The sequence below is a fragment of the Bombus impatiens genome, unplaced genomic scaffold (assembly GCF_000188095.3).
Source record: "Bombus impatiens unplaced genomic scaffold, BIMP_2.2 scf_0095, whole genome shotgun sequence".
Lineage (NCBI taxonomy): Eukaryota > Metazoa > Arthropoda > Insecta > Hymenoptera > Apidae > Bombus > Bombus impatiens.
In genome coordinates, this window is record NT_176514.1 from 139104 (window position 1) to 162415 (window position 23312).

The window sequence follows — 23312 nt, forward strand, 5'->3', positions numbered from 1 at the left end:
TTCCTGATAGCATTTCTATCAAATATATTTGTATTTCAGCAAAGAAGAATAGGACGATCGAATCCAAATGCTCTTCTGTCAGTATATAACTTCTGATTTATGCAATTATGTGAAAATAGTAGAGTACCTGCCTTAATACATACCTTTAATATATACCTTCCTTAATACTAAAGCTACCGTGTATACCTATTCCTATCGTGTGCGGTCAAAATAACCGGTGATTAAAGAAGTAATAGTTTTTATGATTTAACTTAGATAATGGTTAATTTATAACTAAATGTATATAAAATGATGAACCTTCATAAAATTTCGTCCAAATTTACTTTTATTTAATTTCAATTATAGACTTAAATAGAATTACACTTTTATATATATAGAGATATCTTATTCAACTTTGTTGCATTTTTTACAAATTATCTTATTATCAAATATACATTTGTCACATAAATATTTCCCGCATCTTAAATAAATTTTCGTAATTTTGTAACTTTTACAATTTTTTACTTGACAAGTTTTTTGTAGTAATAAATCTGAACTTGTTGATAGTTTTATTGCATGGCTTTTTCCCCGCGATTCTTTATGTAAAAGTAATGTATGCAGTAGGTTTATAACAATTTTGTGAATTCTCTGTAAATTGGCCCCATACTGTAGATACCATTGCAAATTTATTGGTTCGTAAACGGTGGCTTCTTTCACTCTTCTTATCAAATCGTATAAACCTCATAATTTTAGCAAAGTCATTCCTGCCCATTATTTGTGAAAAAAATGCAGGTCTCAAAATTTTATTCCACAAATATGAAACATCTAAATTTTTTGCCTGATATACACCGCGGGCATATAGCAAAGCAATAAATGCATCTAATTTTGTTGCATCTAGCTCCTTCTTAGCCTCCAATACCCTAAATATTTCTTCCTCCGTATATTTTATTATATAATCCCTTATACGGTGATCAATGATAAGATAAACTGCTGTCTTTACTTGTCCTTTCATTATATGCCGTTTAGCATATCCCTAAAAATATTATGAACTGATGTCCTGCCAGATTTGGGACTTGCATCTATTTCTTTCTAAACTGTTCCATCGGTCCCAGTTTCACTTTCTGCGGATAACACTGAACGGTTTTCTTCTATGTCTGTCATTCTTTTTTTTATAATTTTTTTTTTGAGAAATCATGACATTTCTAGGGTAAATATTTATCACAGAATAATACCATGCACGGAATACAAAAGTTATTGTCAAATTTGATATGCTTTATTTTTCCTTTTATAACAACTTTACACAAAACACTCTGAAATGCTTTCTGCCTGCGTTTAAGAGATAACAAATTCGATCAATCGACTTACTAACAAAATCGACTAATCGACTTAGAAACCGAGATGTATTCTAATCGAAAAGACAATAGCAAGTAAAAATATGATCTGTGATGGCCATATTTATACGAAAATATTGATGAGTATTGACCGTTCTCCACCAACGGTTACTCAAGGGTGGAGTTGGGAAAGCTTCTCCCGTGTTTTATAGCAATGAGCAATAACCCTAAGAAATTTCTCGACTTTTAAAATGTTTGTAACAATAAACTGTAAAAAATACTAAATTTTGTGGCGGTTCCTTAGGATTATTATGGACCTGAGTTGATATGTCTTGACTGCTGGTGGCTATCAACGGGTGTAACAGCTGTTATTATTTGTTATTACTGATTTTGTTTGTCATCTGACCTTGAAATAGCCTTTTCTTTGTACTGATTGCATTTATTTCAAGAATAACATACTTTGTCGGGCGGTCAAAATGACTGCTCACGGTATGCAAGACAGAATACAAATTTTTCTCAGAAAATAAGAGAGCAAACTAAAATTAATTACCGAAAAATATACTGTATGCATGTTTTAGGAAAAGTCGGAAATTATGAAGCGATATCATAAAGTTTAAATATGGTTAAATTTGTGTAGAAGTCGCGAGAGCGGACAATTTGATCGCGCCGGTTTAGTGTTAATATGAACATTGAAAGACTTGGGGAAGTAATACAAAATAGTGAAATACAGACATGTGATCTAAACTATCTATTTTCCATTTAAATTATTACCCTTCAGAAACAAAAATCAATATGTTGAAAAATTGGAAACCTTGATATAATCAATCAAAAACTTTCAATATTAAAATTTGGATACGCAGATATTAATCAACAAGAAACAATTTTCGTAGACGATATTAATAAAATCAATTTTCTTTGAGATAAACACAAGTGAATTACCATTTTAAAACAACAATAGTAGTTCAATTTTGCAAATAAAAATATGATACGAAGGGACTTGACGAAAATGCGGGTAATGTGAAAACGTGAAGTACAATATTATGCACTTCGTCTTCAAATCCTGCTAATTCTCCGTGAATCTATATCAACCACTGTTACGTCGCATTTGCATAGTTTTCATTGAGATCATAGGATAGGGAATGCAAAGGTACGTACCATATTCCCGAGTTCTCACCACATTGGCACGCGAGAAATACGTATTAAGCGAACATGCACCAAGTGTCCCGTAATTTGCATATGTGCAAGGGATTCCATGTTAGCTGGTCGTACATTGATTAGTTATTAAAGACTCGAATGCATTTACAGTACACCCACAATGTCGTATTTATACCGTAATTACAATGTTAGACGACTAGAGTACCGACAGAATAATTGTTGATATAGAATATGTACGCGAAAACAACTTTTTAATAAAACGATCATCCAGAATTTGTTACACTGTTTTTACGTTTGACGTCAAAGGAACGTTTAAGTTCTTTTCCCTGAGATTCCCATCGCAATCAATCATATACAGGGGACAGATTAAGCGAAAAAATCTCGCTGACAAAAAGGACTTTCCGATAACCCCAATATTAGGGAGAAAAGAAACATCGTGTGTCTAATGTGGTAATTTTATCGATATCTAGAAATTGCCTATAGAAGCAGATTTCAAATCATTCAGTTCCTTGCAGGTAAAAAAGAAGTATGATTTATAAGAAATAAAAAATATGGACATAACCTATATAAATCTCAGCTCGTACTAAAACATGCATATAAATCTCGTGCCTTCGTAGCTTCGAAATTTATAGGCAAATGATATGAATAATATAATAACTCACCAAAATAATGTTCACTAATTGATCGAATGTATCATCAGGTTTTCAGGTCAGCTGCTGTCGCGTTCATCTTTCATGTTTCTTTCTTCTTTCTTACATTACATTATTATTCTTACATTCTTTCTTACATTATTATTCGCGAAATAAACGCAAATACATACATACAGTCGGCCACGGAAAGATTCGGACACTGTACAATTTTAATCTGTAAACTCCATGTTTTCAGTAAATGTACGAGGACCAACAAGAATATATTGCATTAGGTTACACTACACTATACGTATATATAACAATAGAAAAAAACTTTTGAGTTATTGTTTGTGATCGTACATATAAGCACTTTACCACAGTATTGACTTTAACTGATCTGTGAAATAAATTTCGAACGTATCAAAATCTCATTCGACACGAAGCATCGGTTTACGTCGTCACGCAATGAAAACGAGGTTAAGAAAAACCGTCTAATCGAGTGTATCGCCGGCATTTGTTGATAAGCGAACGTCAACACGACACGACGTTGCTTCTCGTAATTAATAAGGCGAACATTTTCTTGGTTATTTGACCTTCGATTACTACTTTTTTCTTTATTTTTATCGATTCTTTCATGCAGCACCTCTTACCACTACTATGACGCGAAGCGTGGGAAACGACAGTGCGTTTGGCGCCATTTCTAGTTCCCCATTTATGCATGGCATTTAGACAACACTAATTGTACCAATTATAATATTTAAATTACTTATTAAGTACAAGTAACTATTATTGCTTATAAATTTATTTGCAGATTTTTTGATTTTTTTAATGAATTATGTGTATAATTTTATTGAATAATATGCAATTAGTTAATTCGATTTGCATATATAAAGATGTTGGTTTGACTTCTGAGGCAAAATTAGTTGATTGCAGCCTAGCAAGCTAAATGCTAGTTACAAACCGAGCTGCAGCATATGTTGTAATTGCTTATTAATTTTAATCTTGTTACTGTGTCGACAGTTATTATAACCGACAGTGCAAAGGAATCAATCATCAGGAGCTTCACTGAGCAGATATAAAGCGATAAGACGTATTAAATTGAAAAATGATCATATATATATTTCACATAGGTTAGTGTATTTTATAATTTCTTGTATATCTAAGTCAATATCTAAGTCAAACGTACTCGAAAAAATTTCACTTATTCTTGTATCTTTTAAATAAGATTTCAAAAATAGAATTTCTATTTTATTACTATTATCTTTATTAGAATTTAGAGAATAGTATATTTGAATTACTTTCTTATTCTTAAATATGACATATAAAATTCGTAAATTTATGTTAATTGTTAATAAGTACTATTTTATTTATACTCAAATATCGAATGAATTTCTGAAACAATTTTTCAAACTTGCTTAAATCCTACAATACAGAAAGGTGTTTCCTTGTACATAGAGAAAGCTTCACGGTGTTCCATTACTGCTCTCCAGATTCTAAATCACTTCAAACAAAAACAATATATATGAAGCTTAGAAGATTTCCAGGAACGTGCAAAGCGTAAAAATTGTGACGAGTATATAATAAATGGACATAAATCTTGCCAACAGAAAACGTATATGCACAAAAACGTTGTATCTTACTAAAACATTTACTACACGTCCATTAAATCCAATATATTACACAATACTCATACATAGAGCAAATATTTAGGTATTCAATTAAGGTTTGCATCACAGCCATTTAATCGTTACACAAAATTTCGGTATTTTTAAAATGTGGCGAGATATAAAAGATTTCGATGCAATTATTCTAACCAGTCAAATGCAGTTACTTAAACGAGCTAAAACACTTGTAGACGATGTACTAAGATGCATGTAATTCAATTAACCATCAAGGATGCACTATGGCCCAATTGATATCGAATTTATCAGCTATTGAGTTTGAGAAGCCCGTCTTGTAATTTCCATCGTAATTGGAATTTTAATACTACATCAGATTCATCAAATTTGATTGGGGGAATTGATTATCGAATTCGGCAGGTCCGTTTCATTATATCAGAGATATCTCGTCTGTCTCTTGATTTAACACGATTTCCAAGAGTTACGGCTAATGAAATTTGTCAATCGTCATATTGTAATTTCATAAAGGAAACAAAATTATATTTTCATATATTTTATCAATACTTCTTTCGAGTTGTATTTAGAATTCTTCCTTTTTATAATTTATTAGCTTCTGTTTTATGTACGCTCCGTACGTTTCTGCACTTTTACTATACCCATAAATGAATAAACATCTGGAGTCTAGTCACGATATGTCAGAGAAAATGGGTTCTCCGATCTTCAGTTTAAATAGAACAAGCAGCATTTTTCTCGGCACGAAACGCTTCACCTTCTTTAGTTCTTATGTTGTCAATGATAGAAAAATGTTTTCTGATCAAATTAGTTTCACGAGGTAGGTACTAGCCTACTTTAGCAAATTCAGAATTCAGAAGCGCTTCGATCGGGACATCAACGAAGTAGTTCCGAGGCAAGGCTGAAGTGCATTCGCCTAACACAGTCGTAGCGGGACGTACATAGTTACGTGAAAATCCACGATTGCAGAAATGAACTTCTCGGTAGGGTGTAACTTCTTGGCCTCCACTAGAAAAGAGTGGAGCACGACTGGAGTAGGCGGAGTACTCGCGTGTCTGTGAGCTTTAACGGCTCTATGATATTATGAGCGAAGTCAGCGCTAGGTGCACTCTCTTTCCCTCTTTACTATCTCACTATGCGTCCCTCGCTTCGCTTCACCTTTCTGTTAGCCTCCATCGCGTCCCTATTTCCGTTTCTCACCCCAGTTTTGTGCGTTCACCTAAGAGAGATGAGTAGGAAAGATGGACCGAGGGATTGGAGAGAGGAAAAAGAAGGTCTGCTACTCAACCTGCCTCGTACAGTGTCCCCTATAACGACGAAAACAAGTTTTCCTTCTTTCTTTCCTTTCTTCTTCCTTGTTTTCATAAAAGAATAATCCGCTAGGCTTAGCCCGTGTAAGAAATTTTCCAACAGAATGTGCGGTAAATGATATTCAGTTTTATACAAAACCCTACCGTTTTATCATCGCTTTAGAGATGTAATTCATTAAGAAATTTTATTATTTTCGGCATTCATTGTTTACGCTTCTTAAATTTTTATTTAGGCTCGTGTTACGCCGGATAAAAACTGGTTATCGATCTTTCATTCCTAATATCCGGTCGTATCGGATACTTGTATTTTAAAATACTTAATTGTTGTCAACCTTCTATTTTAAAGGTGCGACGAATCGAAGATGATTTTCAATTAGTTCATTTCATCTGTATACTATGCACATAGCGAATGTGCAATTGCTGCTGCTAACTAACAGCTATCAATGACAGGACGAGATGAGTCAGAAGCACCACAGGCAGCTAGAATCCTCGTTTGATTAGGTTCGTTAATGTGCCTGCCACTGTCAATTGAGACGGACTGATATTCCCTAGTAACCCCCGCTAACCACCTTATCGGGCTGATATGTTATTGGCGCGGATCAGCGTTTATTCACTTTATATATTGCATACATATTTGATTAAAAAACTATTGTCATTCAGATGTTAACCTATGTATTGTAATTGGTATCTTTAGAAACTGCAAAAATTTGATATTAGAGAAGCTGTTTTAAAATACACGATGAAAATTTATTTTATTTATTTTATTCGTGAATAATAAGAAACACTTCGCAAAAATCTCAGTATAATCTTCTGCCATGTGTAACATTAATTGAAGTTTATAGATGCGGTTAATATAAGGTCAAGATCATTGGTACATCGTTGCTATGTAATGTGAGTAATTTTCTTGATTTAAAGGGATCCATTTTTAAAAGGATTATCAGTAAATGGAGATCAAAGATAAGTTCCAGAAAGTTTTATCCTTAGAATTTCGTTTAAATGAAAGTTAAATTAAACCCAATTGCATTACTAGGAAGCATAGTCTTTCATTGATCAAGATTTCGGACGCGATTATGAGCAATTTTCTCATACAATTATTCTTATGATTTTTTCTTCTTTCACAGTTGCTTCTATAGTAATTTTAATTATAAATCTCAATCATTGTTATAATTTCTTTTAATTTTAATAGAATTGTAATACGCTGCGTGAATCTTGCACCTTTTTTATTTTTTCATTTTTTCTTTTTATTTTTAGGATTCCTCCTTTTTATATGCAATTGATACATCTTATTACTCTTGGGAGGATACTATTAAGCAAAAACTCATTTAACTCTTATGAAAAGCATGTATATTGAAAAAGCTTTTAAGGAAATCAAATTCAAAGTCAGCCGTGTTATAAAATGATACTTTGATCTATATAATAACGTATTAACAATATTACCTTATAAACAAATTAAAATATTACATTTTTATCCAACTGGGCATCAGTCGAAAATTTTATTAGAAAAACGCAAAGATTCATGAGTTAGGCACATACGCGAAATATCAAGCGTATTAATACTACTGATATTTATTCAGAGAGAAGCATGTTTCCTGCAAACGGTTTGGCATCCGCAGAGAAGCGAGCAAATATTCCTTATACATATAGGGTGGCACTTGGGGTAAATTCAGGTCATACAAGCAATCGAGAGTGTATTAACTAGCTCTCAACGAGAATTGAGTTACGCCATGAGTTCGTGGTCCCTGATCAAAAGCCAGTGATGTATTGTAAACGGAAGGTGCAAAATTTCACCTTATTTGCCGTAAATTCACGCAATTCGGCTCCTCTGTGACCAGTCATTTCTAAAATTTTCTCGATTTTCCAATGTCTCCGGCTTTCTGCTCGAAGATAAACCAACTATATCTGTATAAATTTTACAAAATTTCAATAATTAACGTGTAGTATTTATTACTTCACCTTCACATTTCCTTTTTTATGTGGATAACCTTCTCACCGTTGAAAATCTACTCCTCCGAAATTCAATCGTATCGTAATTACGCTAAAGAAACGATCGAGTCATTATTTCAATTGACGTTCATTTTGCATGTCCGATATTAGTTTATCGCTTAACAATCTTCGATGTTCTACCACAAGGCGTAATACCGCTCAATGAATTGTGTTTGATTCGAGAAAATTCGCCAGGTATTCGTCAAGGTACGAAACCGTGAGAGATTGTAAACTTGGGGTGCGAAATAACCCATCTCTACGTGCCAAGCTCAATTTCACTTTGACGTGCCTTACATTGGTCCCAAGTTACTCAGCGGCTTTACGAATCGCTATTTTTCTTTTCCTTCTTCTCTTTATGTACCACACATGCACAAACATGTTAGAAATTGCACAGGTTGCTAACATAAATGGGAATACACCATACAAATTAAAAGTATTCTTACGCATGTTTTTGTATATCCACTAACAATAAGTTTGTAATATCTGCTAAAAGATAGATCAAATTTACATGAAAGCAAGAATTAGAAGTAAAAATTTCATACTCTCTAGATTTTAAAAGTAGGTAATTAGATACACGAGTGGTATGTTTGCCCTGGCACATGTGTCGAAAACATGATTGTTTTAGTCGTGGAATTCCTACAGCTCTTCTTCTCTTTCATGCTCCTTACCTGAGTTCGTAAATACGTTCACTCGTTTACATCAAGTTCTAATCTAGCGCCGTTCGCAACTTCTGTATATCGATTTTGGCACAATGAAATTAAGAAATGCGCGGTTGAAAATCGCTTGAGAAAATTATTTGGCAAACTAAATTAATTCTTTAAGACACGAAAACGTAAAATTAGGAATAAAATAAGTTTCATTAATCATATTTTCTGGTATTAAAATTAAATGAAGATATTTATCAAAACAGTGAAATAGAATTACTGTAAAAACAAAATTATACTAAGAAACTAAAAACACGGATTGCGTCGAACGTGAAAAGAATGTAACTTTGTATTTTTAAATGTTATTATGTAGAATTATTCACTGCTTTAATATGGAATTAGATTCGCTATGGGTTACATAAAATTTTACAGTAGTATGGAAACTTAAACATAAAATATTTCATTCCAAAGATATGTATATACAAGAATATTGCTTGCTACGTATAAAAGTAATAAAACGAAATAAAGTTTTACTATATAAATGATAAAGTCCTAAAAAGTATGTTGCTATTAGTAGAACAGAATAAGCCAGCTGAAAAATACACGCGTTTCAAAGCATGATGTTAAACAATGATACGTGATTATCAACGGGATATGAATTTTCAAAAAGTACTACCATACATATTAAACGTTGCACCGTTACAGAGATAGAGACATATTTTGTTACTGCGAAGTAACAAAGTAAGTAATAAAATAAATGAAAGAAGTACAGAAGTAAAGTTATTACTCAATAATTACATCGCTATTATTCGAAGATCTTTATTCAGGGGTATTTTACAATCTGGTGATATCAATTTCTCAGCAAATGTATGTATAACCGAAACGCGATCGAACTGTTGTTTATCCATGCCTAGCTTTATCTCTTATCTTTTGGTCTTTTTCATCTCATCGAGACGGTTACGTAGCTTCACCGACTTGTTCTCAAGATAACAATGAACAGATTTTTCAGCTCGTGGCGGTTTAATCAAGCTTCAATTAAAAAACGACTGAATCACGCGTTCCTTGTTTGCATTTAATAAAATAGAGTTCGATGCTTTTCAGTTACGATGGATTTCATTTTGGGGAAAAACAAAATTATGCATTGGCCGTTACATCTTCGATACTGCACGATCAATGGTGTGTATGCATCAGCTTGTAAAGCACAATTAAACCGATAGGGGATGCATATGTACATTATCAAGAACCGATGATTAAACGATCGTTTTCATGAACAATTATACATATCGAAACGGGTGTATAACGTAGATATGTTGTATTTAACATGCTCCAGAAATTAGGAAATATTAATCAGCTCATTAAGAATTGCTTTATTCGTTAGATAATCTTTTATTTCTGTTTCATATAAGGGTAATGATAACAATGATAAAGGATAGAAACGTTTACAATGAGACAACGAACATTCATAATGGCTTCAAAATATTGGTATCTTGAACAAAGACGAGTCGAATCAATTAGCTTTCGCACATTCTTTTTCCCTCGATGATGTCTTTCGATCTACCTATGGTATCTTTTTTCCATTTTCGTTACTACCCTCGATTCAATCCCATGTGCCTTGTGATGGACTTGGTGGCATGATTTAATTAGGTCATTTATTCGAGGAAAGTGAAGTATGTCTGTGAAACCGATGATATGTATTTCCAAGGCAAGCATTTTCAGAGTAACAGAATCTTCGAGATCGAGAAAATAATCAATTTACTTAAAATTATCACCCGACAATTATTTTTATGGAATATTACAAATTACAAGTTTGAATAAATTGATATGGTCGTTGTTGACGTAGTCTTTGCGCCATGGAATCAGAATACATAGATTTCATAAATTTTATAGAAGAAATCCAATCAGAAGCGAAGAAAGGTCTGAAGTATCTTAACGACTTTATATTCCAACATAATCTTCTCATCATCTGTTCAACCGCTCTCTGCTCTTCGCGTTTGGACGAACTTTGGGAAACGCTCTAATTACGTCCTTCAGCGAAGAGAATGGAGACTTAAAATTAGTTGCGAAACCAGCGATCCGGTTTCCTTCTGAAGAGACTGCGCAACGAAATTCTCAGGACATTTTATCTTCATTTAATATCCTCAGATGTTGTGAATTATGGTTTTAACATCCCGTAGTACTTAAAGTAAGAGAAGCAACAAAAATAAAAAAAAGAAAAGTGGAGAGAGGGGAGAAAAAAGAAATCTTAAAAACTATTTAAAAAACGGTAAAACGAAATTCGGAATGTTCCAGAGATTTTTTTTTTATACATCAGCAAGAAATAGACCGTACCGTTAAACAGTTAATGCTTTCGAAGGTAATTCAGAAAAGGTAGTATAAAGAGTTCTCCGTGGAAAATGCGAAAGAATCTTGCCCGCAGCACTTTAAATGAACTTCTTGGATAGTTTGAAACTGCTGCCCCAATTCCAAGGGTGAATCCGAATAATCAGCCTCGCGAGTTTATACGCGAAACGCTCCATCAAAGGTTCAAATCTTAAAGCTAGCAAAGGTTTTAAGCGGTTTCTGCCTTCGATTTGCGATTCGCTCAATGTATTCGTTAATATCGTTTAACGTTTCTCATCATAGAAGATCGAAAGAGCCATTAGTAGTCGGTTCGACTTCTGTAGCCTGCACGTGCAACCACTAAGAGTCTAAGTCAAGTTTTGGTCAGAGTTTTCGATCGACGAGTTTGGAAGACAACCAGCGTGCACAAGCTACTAATCGGCCAGAAGTTAAATCAAGCGAAAATATAGTACAGCTAGTTAGTTACAGTTCGTTGAATAGTTCAACTTTTATTGGTGCTAGGAACGGCGGCGGGCTTTAAGATCGCGAATTCGGAGGAATTGCAGAAAGAGCACAACGTTACACAAATTAGAAGGGAGGAGCGCTTAATGTCCCGTGAATTTTAACTATGTACGACTCTTCTGGCGACTCGAAGATTTTCGCCGAATTTTTAGCACAATTTATCTGCTGGTACATGTCACACGAGCGGCTGTTATTATTAATAGCCGTAGTATATTAGCATTAATACATTCTGTAAGCTTCCTGGGTGCGGTATTTTATCAAATATTCATTATTCAATGATACGTGCTTCGAAGAAAGACCTGTCCTGGAGGTAGAAAATCCATTGCCTTTTGCTCAGCGAACTTGCCTTTTACATACTTCTTCATAAGTAATAACTTTGACGTATTTCTAATAAAAGAAAATCGCAGTTTCAGGAATAGGATAGCCGTGTTTTAGTAACAGCAAATGCATTAACGTGCAGTCTTCTTGACCTATTGTACAAACTTTCCAGGGAAGAAGACAAAAGCAAAACGGAAGACAAAGCGGTATGCCGATGTGACGTCGTAGATCAGGTCCTCTGACAAATCTGTTGATCGCATTCGCGTACCAACGGGACAGCGATCGGAATAGCCCGGATTCGAAGGAGCGATAATTGAAATTGTCAAGATTCCCCGCTCGACAAATTTAGCGCGGACGTGCCGTTGAATCCTCTGCAAGATTTTCGTGTAATGTCAACAACGGAATCTGTGTCGCGACCGAGAGAAAGGAAGAAGGCGAGATGAAAATCCGAAGGTGGAATTTACGATTCGTCCTTAGAAGTCAAAGGTCTTTCGACGATTTCCACTCTATACCGTTTGGTCAAATTACGATTACATTAAATAGAATCTTACGGATACCGTTAACTTTTCGCTCATCCTATGGCGAATTCGGTACATTCGATCAAAATCGGTCAAGCATTTTAATTAGGTTACCGGCTCGGAGACCGATTGACAGTGAAACGAATATAAAACAGTAGAAAACAGTCGTGATGCGATTTGAATCCAAGAGACGACTCAGTTTTATGTTTATGGATATTGCAAAGGCGGGAATCGTGCTGCACTTCCGAAAGAGGGAAAATTGGGGCAAATTGGGGAATTATTCTTCGAGAGAATTGGACATGGAAATCATTAAACTCGGCATTTGCGTGTGCGTCGCCGCATTTATATCGCTTAATTCGTGGCACGTGCATTTTGAACTTTCCCTCCTTTTCTTATCTTCGCTATGGAATTTACATACGGAATTGTCTGCAAATATTAGTGATATGTAGACCAATGAAATGGTACTTTATGGGACGTTGTAAGAAGAATGTATGGTATCCTTCGCCAAGAGACGAAACTTTATATGATAATACAATGTTTGATATAACATGTATTGTGTTTTCCTCGCTTGAAATTTTTCCATGAAGGAATGATTTATTTAATGTATCCATCTTGGCATGCTTCTCTTATATATTATATATATATAAGAATCACCCCCTTTCCGCTTGTACCACCAGTTACCAACCACCCTATATATATATATACATATATATTATGTTCTGTATATATGTCAAGTTGTAACATACGAAGAATTTCTTTTCTTCCATTGAAATACATATGTATTCTGTACGAAGTAAATATTTTTTGATACGAGGTGGATACAAAATTTAAAGCATTCAAATGGATATTTAATATAAGATTCCAATCTTATAAATAGTTATAACAATCTGAGTTTTTGATACATAGCAAAATCACGAAATTTGTACAAATGAGCTGGGTTGAAATCGATGTGAATCGAAATAAGTTGAATTTGGAGAGATTGATTAGTTTGTCGAAGGAAATTTCAGTTGGCGAGATTAATTGCTTAACTTCAAAACTAGAAAAATGTTCAGACTAAGTCGCTGGAGAATAGGTAGATTTCTCACTTAGCGTTCAGTGAATCGGGGAATCAAGAATCATTTTAACGAAACTCTTTCCAGTTTTTGTTTTACGATCTTTTATTCGATTACCTCTTCTATTCCGATTGTCTTAGAATACTGATGCTCTTAGAAAATGTATTTTCGCTGTGTGCCAACCATGCGACGAGATTGCCAGCATTCGTCTCTTTTCAAAGGAACGAGTCTCTTCAGTTTTCTCACGAATAGCGAATACAGTGCTTTGTAATATCTGCCGTAAGTAACGGATCCTTTCTAAGAGAAAGCAATATTGACTCTCAATATTGCCTTATAAACTAAATGAGACGTGGAAATATTATTAGGAAAGATATTGTACGGCGAGGATAGTATTATCTGTTAAACGTATAATGAATTTTTGACGTCATGTGTATATATTTGTTATAAGCTGCTTTTATTTCAGATCTAAATATTATTCGATCATTTGAACGATACAATTTTTACGCGAATCATCTTGTACTTCGTTATTGCCATATTTGATTACTTCCCTTCCTTCGCATCAAGTAGACACCTCAAAATCTGAGCGCAAAAGGAAATTTTATGCTAGACTGGTGAGTTGTGAACCAGTTTCATTATAACAAACAAGAGGCTGATTCTGTATGTCAAGCTTCCACATCCGTGCGTAGAAATGGATATATAATAAACGGCCTATGCGTGCCACGTAAACCATCGGACACAGTAGCCATTATTAATTATCCGCCAGTGTACTCCATCAGTGGCTAATCAATCGGGAGTTGGTGACTAATGGGTGTGAATCTAATGGCCTACACGAAACAGATCGAGCATTCCTGTGGACAAGTATTCGATAAATGACGACTCCACTTACCGTTAGAATTCATCCATTCGTTCCTTGCTCTATGTTCATCATGTTAACGACGATATCTCTTTTTGCTTTAATACCCACAATGGTCGAAAAACTGAAATCATTTCACGTTTGATTTTTTCGTTTAATTATACACGATTCGGAATATTTAATTATTCGCGAAAAATACGTATCTGTAAATGACAAAGAATGGTTCAATTTGAAATACATATAACCATTTATCATTATTAATCGGAATAAACATTTTAGAAGGGAAAGGGATGTTCATTTTGTTTAACGGAATGGTATTTTATTAGATTAGTATGTTTTATAAAAATTATAAATCAGCCTATACTATTCCGAAAAATGGTAGATTATGAAAGAAAATTGACAAATAATAGAATCTAAAATACATGAAGGCGTCAGTGTGCAGATATATATATACTATTACTAAAATATCATAATGTATGGAAAAGTATATTGCTAGCCCTATCGATTAGTTCTTTGCATCTTTACTTGTCTTGGCCAAGAAAAACTGGAAATAGCAAAATGAAGAATCCCACCAAAAGTTTGCAATTTGCCAAATCGCCTCGTATTTTCCGCAAAGTTGCGCTAACTCTAAGCGAAAGTCTAGAAAATTTCCACGAAAACTTTGCCGTGAAAGATATTAGCACCGTAGAATTGACAGTGCATGGTCTATGCGAAGTTACTAAACTGTTAAACAAAGTTACGAGTAGTAGGCACCTGCATTTTTAAAATGCATTTTACGTAACATTCCGGCGTTTTTTCATTTTTCCTTTAATATTACAAAAAAATCTGAAATGCAATAAAGTACCGAACTTTTGTTTCGTGTGAAGTTTAACAAAGTAATAATTTGATAATAACTTAAGGAGAGAAAACAAATTTCACTGCGATACATTTTACGTGTAAATTAATTTCGTACCTTTTTGAACCAAATTAAAAAGTGAATGAATCTAAAAGTAAAAATTAATTTAGTAAAAATATCGAGGTATACGTATATCCTACTTATAGGATCAATAATGTAAACTAATGATTAAGTGAAGGGATAGTAGAAGGGATAGATAGTCGAATAGTAGATTATATGAAATCAGTGGTTCGAGTTGATTGAAAATTTTCAAGGGATGTTTTAAAATAAAATTTTTCAATTACAGGAATGGAACGATGTGAACATGAGATGGAATACGTCGGATTACGGGGGAGTGAGAGACCTCAGGATTCCACCACATAGACTTTGGAAGCCTGACGTTCTCATGTATAACAGGTAATTTAACGCTGCCTTCATCTGTTTAATATTCATGGAACAATCTACTTTATATCGTGCATGCTCATAACTAACAATAGTTTGGACAATTTTTTTCGCGGACCTTACGTAAGTTTTTCTTATTTCTATGTTAAAATATACAAACATGATATACGCATATTTATGAAACGATTATAATAAAATATTGCTGTATTCATTGATTTTTCAATAAACCAATAAATTGGTTTCACGAATGAGCGAAGTGAATAAAATAAAAGAAATATTATTTCCGGTTCACTTCAATTCAACGGAATAAGAATTCTGTTCTGTCATTCAATTTTCATCATGTCTGAGATTGACATAAAAAATGTTCTACTTGAATACTTTTCTATACAATAACTAATGAAATAGAATCTTTGGCAGATCCTTTTTAAATAATGATCGTTATTATTTACAAGCGCTTTGCTTTTAAACAAAAACAAAAACGCATAATATATATTGTTAAGATTTGTTAAAAAATAAACCAGTTAGTTACGAAGCCATTAGACGAGATATGTTGAATACTCGTGTAGAATTCCAGAAAAGTAGGTTTTCCAAAAAAATGTCGCTCCCCTCGCGAAATATTATTGCCAGCCTCTGTGTTCGCAATTTCTAGCCGTCTACCAAAAATTTTAGTAAACTCGATAAAAATGATTCAACAATTCCTGTATGTCAATTCTCTTTCACTTGACCCAGAAACGACTACATACTTGTATTACGAATACGTTCATAAATTCTCTCCTCCACGTAAAGTCAATGATATTTTGCATACACAAGTTCACGTGCTGATGCTTACGCCAAATTTCTTACCATATTTAGAGGGCTGCACTGCATTCCACCGGTATGCTACTAGTATATGTAAACTGGAAATATTGATTATGTAAGCATGTTTTCGTAATTGATCTTATGTAGCATCAATATAGAATTACGATAGGATTCTGTAATGTGTCAATAGATTAACTAATCGATCGGTTTGCCCGGTTGTTAATCCAACATCTAATATACATGGCAAAATTGAAAAAGCTTCGTTGCAAATAAATCGTCTTCTTAAGGTCGGTTACAGGATTAACTTTTTTAAGTATAGCACGATAACGAAGTGATATGGTCCCTGGGTTGAAACATTAATTTTGACGTTGAAATATTATTTGATGTCTCATTTGATAAACGATCGTGACAGATATTGGATTGTTCGGAAAGTTCATAGCGTTCTTGTTCATTGAGATATTCTGTTGTGTATTTAATGATATTGGAAGAGGATTGTTTGTTATAATCTTCTGTCAGATGCTGAGTTCAAATAGATATTAGTCTTATTGCTAGATATTAAATACATACGGTCGTTGAGAAAAACAACCTGGAATTATTCTATAAAGGTTTCAATGAAATTTTTCAATTTAATAACATTAGTGAACACAAATTAATGATCAGCAGCAACCTATGTTATGATTACCTTCAGGACATGCCATTACTAACTGACCGTAGTAACATGGTAATAATTGTTAATCGCCTTCATTACTACGAATGCAGCTTTAATTGCATCGATGTGGACATTCCACTATTTTCTGTGCATTATTTAACGCGCTACCACATGTTTACGAGCTCCCAACACATAATTACGTTTCTACGCCAGAACCGATATTAAACGGGTATCTACATAACATCGCGCCAGGTCAGTTTCATTTTTAGAAAGCGTTGTCGATGTCGTCGATCTATTAATTGTTCCACAAAACCTATGAAATTCAGTATACGGCATCGCTTTAATTGATCACGCGTAAGGAACATATTCTACCTAATTGCAGGAAATTTTTACTTTACTCCGTTGAAGAATCCCTCGACAAAGCGTTACATACTGCCTGTAATCTTGGGGAAAACAAGAACCTGGCAAAGTCCTATTCATTTTTTAATATCCCTCAAAGATGCCCTTTAGGATGATTTTGAATTTTTGAACTCTTCACCCAATTAACGCCGACAATTTTTATGATACCAGAAAAAGGTTCCAAAGTTTTTAAAGTTATTTACGCAGTAGTCGTAAATTTTCCATTAATTTGCAACGAAAACTATAACAACAGAATAGAAACTAATGAATAATTACAAATTTTCAAGCGATAATGAAATTTATCGAAAGCAGAGGAACATTTATCGTTAATGTTATGTTTTTTCATGAATTTGAACCAGCTTTTACACCGGAACCACGCTAATTAATATATTACGTATTTACAATAGTTGTAACGTGCATTTCAACGTGACAAAGTTTATTTGGAAAATCGTGCGAATTTCTCACTTGCCGGTGTCGTTTACCGCGCAAAACTATTAATTTCAGAGCGATATTTAACAATACATTTCGAGCGGAATGGGTGGTGGTAGACGCCATACATTTAAAGTGAATGGTTGCTGGCCAACTTCCGCTGGTACAATTGGCCTCAAACGCAGAGACCAATATTAATCTTGGTGCGCGTGTAATTCCAATGCCAATCGTGAGGTCACTCTCGAAGATGATGCACGGTTGAATCGCGTTGAGGATCGATCAATTAGTCGCTTAGTCGCTTCGTCACGTCGCGTTTCTCGTGTGTTCCACTTTTCACCCAACCAACAACTAAACTAGACGTTCTCGTTTATTACGTTGTACTTCTGTGCGCGACGCTGAATCCAGAATAAGATATATTAGAAGAAACTGGTTGAGCGAGGGAAATGGGATGAAATGTTCTCTCTTATAGTTTTGTTTGCGATGAATAGCAGAGTTGTTTGTACCGACTTACTGTGAACAATGCTCGTCATCAGATCGCGAAATTGATAAAGGCCCGATCGATACGTGATCAAGAAATTGTTAAACAATCAAGCTGACAAAACTAGACAAACAAGAGGGAAAAGAAAATATCTTACTTCTAAATTGTTGAATTATCTAATTATCATTTTCATAATCGTAACGTTATAAAGCAATTTTTAGTAATTAAAGTTGATTGAACCGAAAATATTGCACTAGTTCAATGTTTACCCTCGATGGATCAAACGCGCTTTCGAAATAAAAATCACAAATTTCGTAAAGTAAACGGTGACACGACAGTTTACTCCCTCTTTTACGCGACTTTTTTACCTCGAATCTGTCGGAAAAACGCGTCAGGGAGAGAGAAAAAAAGGTTTATCGAGACAGTCAATCCGCTAAGAACGATCTAGATTCTGAACTATCAGAAGTTCGTGGTGGCTGGTATGTGGGGCAAAAGTGGGACGTTGGGCCAAGTGGGTCAGTCGCATTAAAAACAAAGCCACCGCCACCATTTAAAGGGAATCAGGAAAAGTATCTCCCCCCGCACGGAAATATATTGTCGGAAAACGCTTGCGGCCCCTATTATTTTTAAGTAGGTAATGTATCGGCTTCGGGTCGGCATTGTATTTGTCGAATCAAAAAGTTTAGTTTAAGGCGCATTAAAAGCAACGGATCTAGCCAGCTTCGCTTTCAGGTGTTACGACCGTTCGCGGAGAGACGCGGTCGCGAGGAAAACGCGTCAGCGAGAGGCGTAAATTCTTGCTACGATTCTGCTAATCGACGCCGCGAAATAGTCGTTCCCCTGTTTCGATTAAGATAACAGCGGTAGTTCAATGAATTTAACACTGTATTAACAGGTTAACATAAAATGGTATATTTGACAATATTTAACAATAATATGATGAACACGCCACAAATTGTTTAACAATGAATACAGTAAATATGTTACAGAAAGTCGACCCGACTTTACGATATCTCTCAATGAATTCGTTAGACTATGCGACCTTAATTTCGATCATTTCTTTGTCTTGTCTGGGAGACGACCCCCACTACGCTTGGGTCACGCCACCGTTCGCGCCTATGATCATGTATACCACCTTCTTTATGTGTATGACATAACGGACCGAAATCGACGTTTCCAGAACTCGCTGCTTGGTGACAACTATGCGCTCGTCGATACATTGTATATGTTCCGTCGGGCAGATAAGACGATCCGTCTGCGACACTGTAGGACCGCGAGCGACGGTTAGAAATACGGCCTATAGTAAGCCTCGTGGCATAACACCAGGAGAATCGTAACCGCACGTCGAAACTACTTTTCTACGCAGTCGCCAGACTTTCTCATGCCTTTTCGTTGTATTGCTTCCTTATCCCGCGTGCTACGCTTTCTTTTGAAACGATTTTGACATCTTGGCAGCTAGCAGCTATTCACTACCATTACTAGCTTCTATGCTGTCAGTTTTATCACAGTTCATTCGTTCTGTATCCGTGGCATTTTCTGAACAATAATTTGATGTGTCGGATGGAGTAGTATAGTCGAGGATAGGACGAACGATCAAGGTTTTAACATACAGGCAAACCTTATTATATTCATGGTCAAACCTCTAATCGTACTGTCTATTAACTTTTGATTGATAGTATATTAACACATATCCTTAACCTAATTTTTAAATTCGGGTGTTCTCGGATTTTTAATAATCTTTTATTTCACTTTATTAACCGCTACAATTTTATTTTAGCAAGCATTTTTTCATACCAGTAACAGAACATCACTGTTTATCTCTGTAATTAATTAAAGCAGATTTAAATCTGCATGATCGTCAATTATGTCATTGCGTCATTAAAGATATCAGGGAAGGCTACCCCCACTGTGTACCAAGTACAATAGCATAAAGTAATTTTCTCTGGAACTGGAAAATAAACGATATTTTTTGCAACACAATTTGCAATAAATCCTTGTTCCGTTGAACAGTATCAGCTGACGGTACACTTACGTGAGCATGTAACTTATCGTTTGCGGTTTTATAAATTATCATCCACTTCACCGGGATCTAGCAACATCTCTCCTTCATATTAAGGTACCAGTGAACATTTTGTATGTTACGATTTAATAAATTAAGTAAAAGAAATGCAAGGAAAGTTCAGTGCTTCTAGTCAATATGCGTTCGACGCACCACAAACATAATTTCATTGTATTTAAAAGAAAGCAGTAAAACTTGCTCACGTAGCAAGTCTATAACTCTACTTCACACATCGATATTTTCATTTAGGCGACGCGGCGACCAATTTATAAGCAAAACGAAAATAAAATTGTCACTGTTCAGTCGGGGTAACGTGACCAAATTTTCCAGCGTATTTTAGTTGGAATCGACGGTTACCGCACACTACTGATCGGAACATACGTGCCGCACGTGCAGACGTACGTTATCGTTCGTGGTTCTAGAATCTGCTGCCATTGGTAATTTCGCTGAATAAATCGTCAGCCAACTGGCATATCGTTCAATATATACAAGGTGTTCAAGAAAAGAGATTTAATTTTTGGTCGCGATACAATATCTTCGGTAGCCGTGTGGAAATGAAAATTTTTACGATATTTCGGTTATATGAATTACATCATACGATATAATGTAGGTTAATATAAACAGACTATTTGCATATTTGTATAGCGTCCCATCTAATTTCCATTCGAATAAACATTTTCGATCGATGACTTTTAATTCACGAGTGCACAGCCTAGCAAATAAACGAGTGTTTACCGTCGCTATATTTCCCGCATATGTATATTTGAAACGGTTTCGAAATTATGCATTCCGTAACGTAATTTTCATAAATACTCTTTCCGTTAATTACCAACTTCGATCTTCACACGAGCCTTTTTTCATTCCATTTATCTCTGTTGTAATTCTTCTGTTTTAGCCCAATAATAGTATAGCAATTTTGTTCTTATTTGTATGTTCATCGCCATTCGCGATAATCGTGAAAATTTATTAGGGCGTCTTTCTAATTTAACTACGTTTAACTGTTTGCTATTTTAGACTCAATTATTCTTCGTCGTTCGCACTCGCGCATCGGAAGTCGTGCAATTCGTGCACACAGATTTGCGTTCCTTTAGTCACCAGGGATTAAGGACAAAGCAAATAGTTCCTGCATTTCTGCCACGAACTAACACGTCTCGGCAAATCATATTTGAGAAACATGCTTCGGAATTGCATTCATTTTCAAAGATCCTCTATCGTTATTCATTTGGAAATTAACTCAATTGGGTTGCAAATTAACTGGAAATTAATTCGCGGATATCTATTTATAACATATTTCATATTAAAATATATCACGTATAGCGTACCTTGTGAAATAACAGCCAACTTGGTTAATCAATTATTCGTTGATCCCGTTAATTGGCACCCCGCATAGCGAGTGCTAGACGACTTTTGCTCTACTTTCATTCTACCATCCAATGCAAATCCAATGTTTGACAATGCTGTCTTTTGTGTTCAGAGAGCAGTGCGAGATTCATTAATTAGGCCACGGGCAACTTTGGTAAACACGAGTAGAGAAAGAGAAATTAATGAGTCACGGGATTTATTGACTTCAGGGGTTTCATTCCGTCGGATAATCTTCGTACAATGATAAATTTTCATTTGTATAAATCAGTAAAATATTCTTACTGTTTTCTGTCTTATCGAACATTGATTTATCAACGTAATCGTGATTTTTATAACAGTAGAATCTCACTATTTATCTAAACTTGGAGTGTTAAGCGCGGAAATAGAATCGCGATATAAAATAGGGAGGTAATAACATACATCCAGCGAAAAGTTTCTTTTAATCTTCGGACGAATGGATTAAAAGCTTTAATTCATTGAAGAAAATTAAAAACTTTGTAACTAGGTAATTATAAAGTTATTACAAGGGATATAATTTGATTTATTTCTTGCATCCTTTAAAAAACAGTCATACTATTTTTATATTGTAATAAATACTCTGAACGCTTATTGGTTTAGATGCAATTCAGGGCGAAGCTTTCGTGATCAATTTTTTTAATGTCCAAGTTAATTGAGTCAGATTAATTCCGCATGGTATTTTGCAATCAGTTTCTTATACTTGAACTTTTGGGCCATTTTTTGGAGCATAAAATATCGAAATTAAATAAATTTCTTAACAAATTCAATGGTGTTATGCGATGAAGTAGGATATAAAATTCCATTGAGGATTATTCCGGCGATATTCCTGCGATGTATATGTAGAGTACATAGGGTGCAAAAACGCAATCACAAGCATTTTCCGGATGAGAATGTTCTCTGATGAGACTATTACCGGTCGTTTTCCGGTCGGAACAAATGATCCTAAACACATTAAACCTGTTTCAGCTGTTCCGTGTAGGACAATTCAATCGCTGTTAATCGAATTTTTGCACAACCTCTATAATCATTATTCCACACTCAACAATCAATTAACCAATTATAAATCAAATTCTATTCGATAAAAAAGATATCTATAGATGAACTGTCGATTTGTATTCATTGTAGGTTTAGTTTTTAAATATAAATTTTCTCAGAATGTTATGATTAAAAATGATTTGATAACACATTTTAATTAAAAAAAAAAAAAAAAAAATAGCACTACGCGAAGCGTAAAAACGGAAAAAGAACAAAGTAGCTTTTTTTGAAATGTTGAACCTCTTAATTCGTTATCAGTGTAGGATGTTACGCGTCGAAGAAAATTCCCTGTTTTTAGTCTTATATATGCAAAAACCACAGTTTTATCTTAAAGTTTTTCCAAAGTTACGAAATATAACATAAAACTGAGAGCACAGAATATTTTTCGAAAGCTGATATACATCCATTGAACTAGTTGTCGATATCCAATATACGCATCCTCTCGAAAGTCGAACCTGATAGATCGAACACGATCTATATTAGGTCTAAAACTGATGCAAACTTTGCGATCTAGGGAGTAACCGTGAACAAGTGAACATCTATGGGTAGAATTTCATTTGGGATG

General features: G+C 34.6%; 1 protein-coding gene across 3 annotated transcripts in view; it reads left to right on the forward strand.

Moving 5' to 3' along the window:
* The window catches only part of LOC100748445 (neuronal acetylcholine receptor subunit alpha-7-like), a 157515-nt gene that overhangs the window by 114354 nt on the left and 19849 nt on the right, over positions 1–23312 (forward strand). For all 3 annotated transcript variants that reach the window (XM_012394598.1, XM_003485996.2, XM_024372711.2), the window contains one exon: positions 15426–15535. In XM_012394598.1, coding sequence (XP_012250021.1) covers positions 15426–15535 — 110 coding nt within the window. The remainder of the gene's footprint in view (positions 1–15425; positions 15536–23312) is intronic.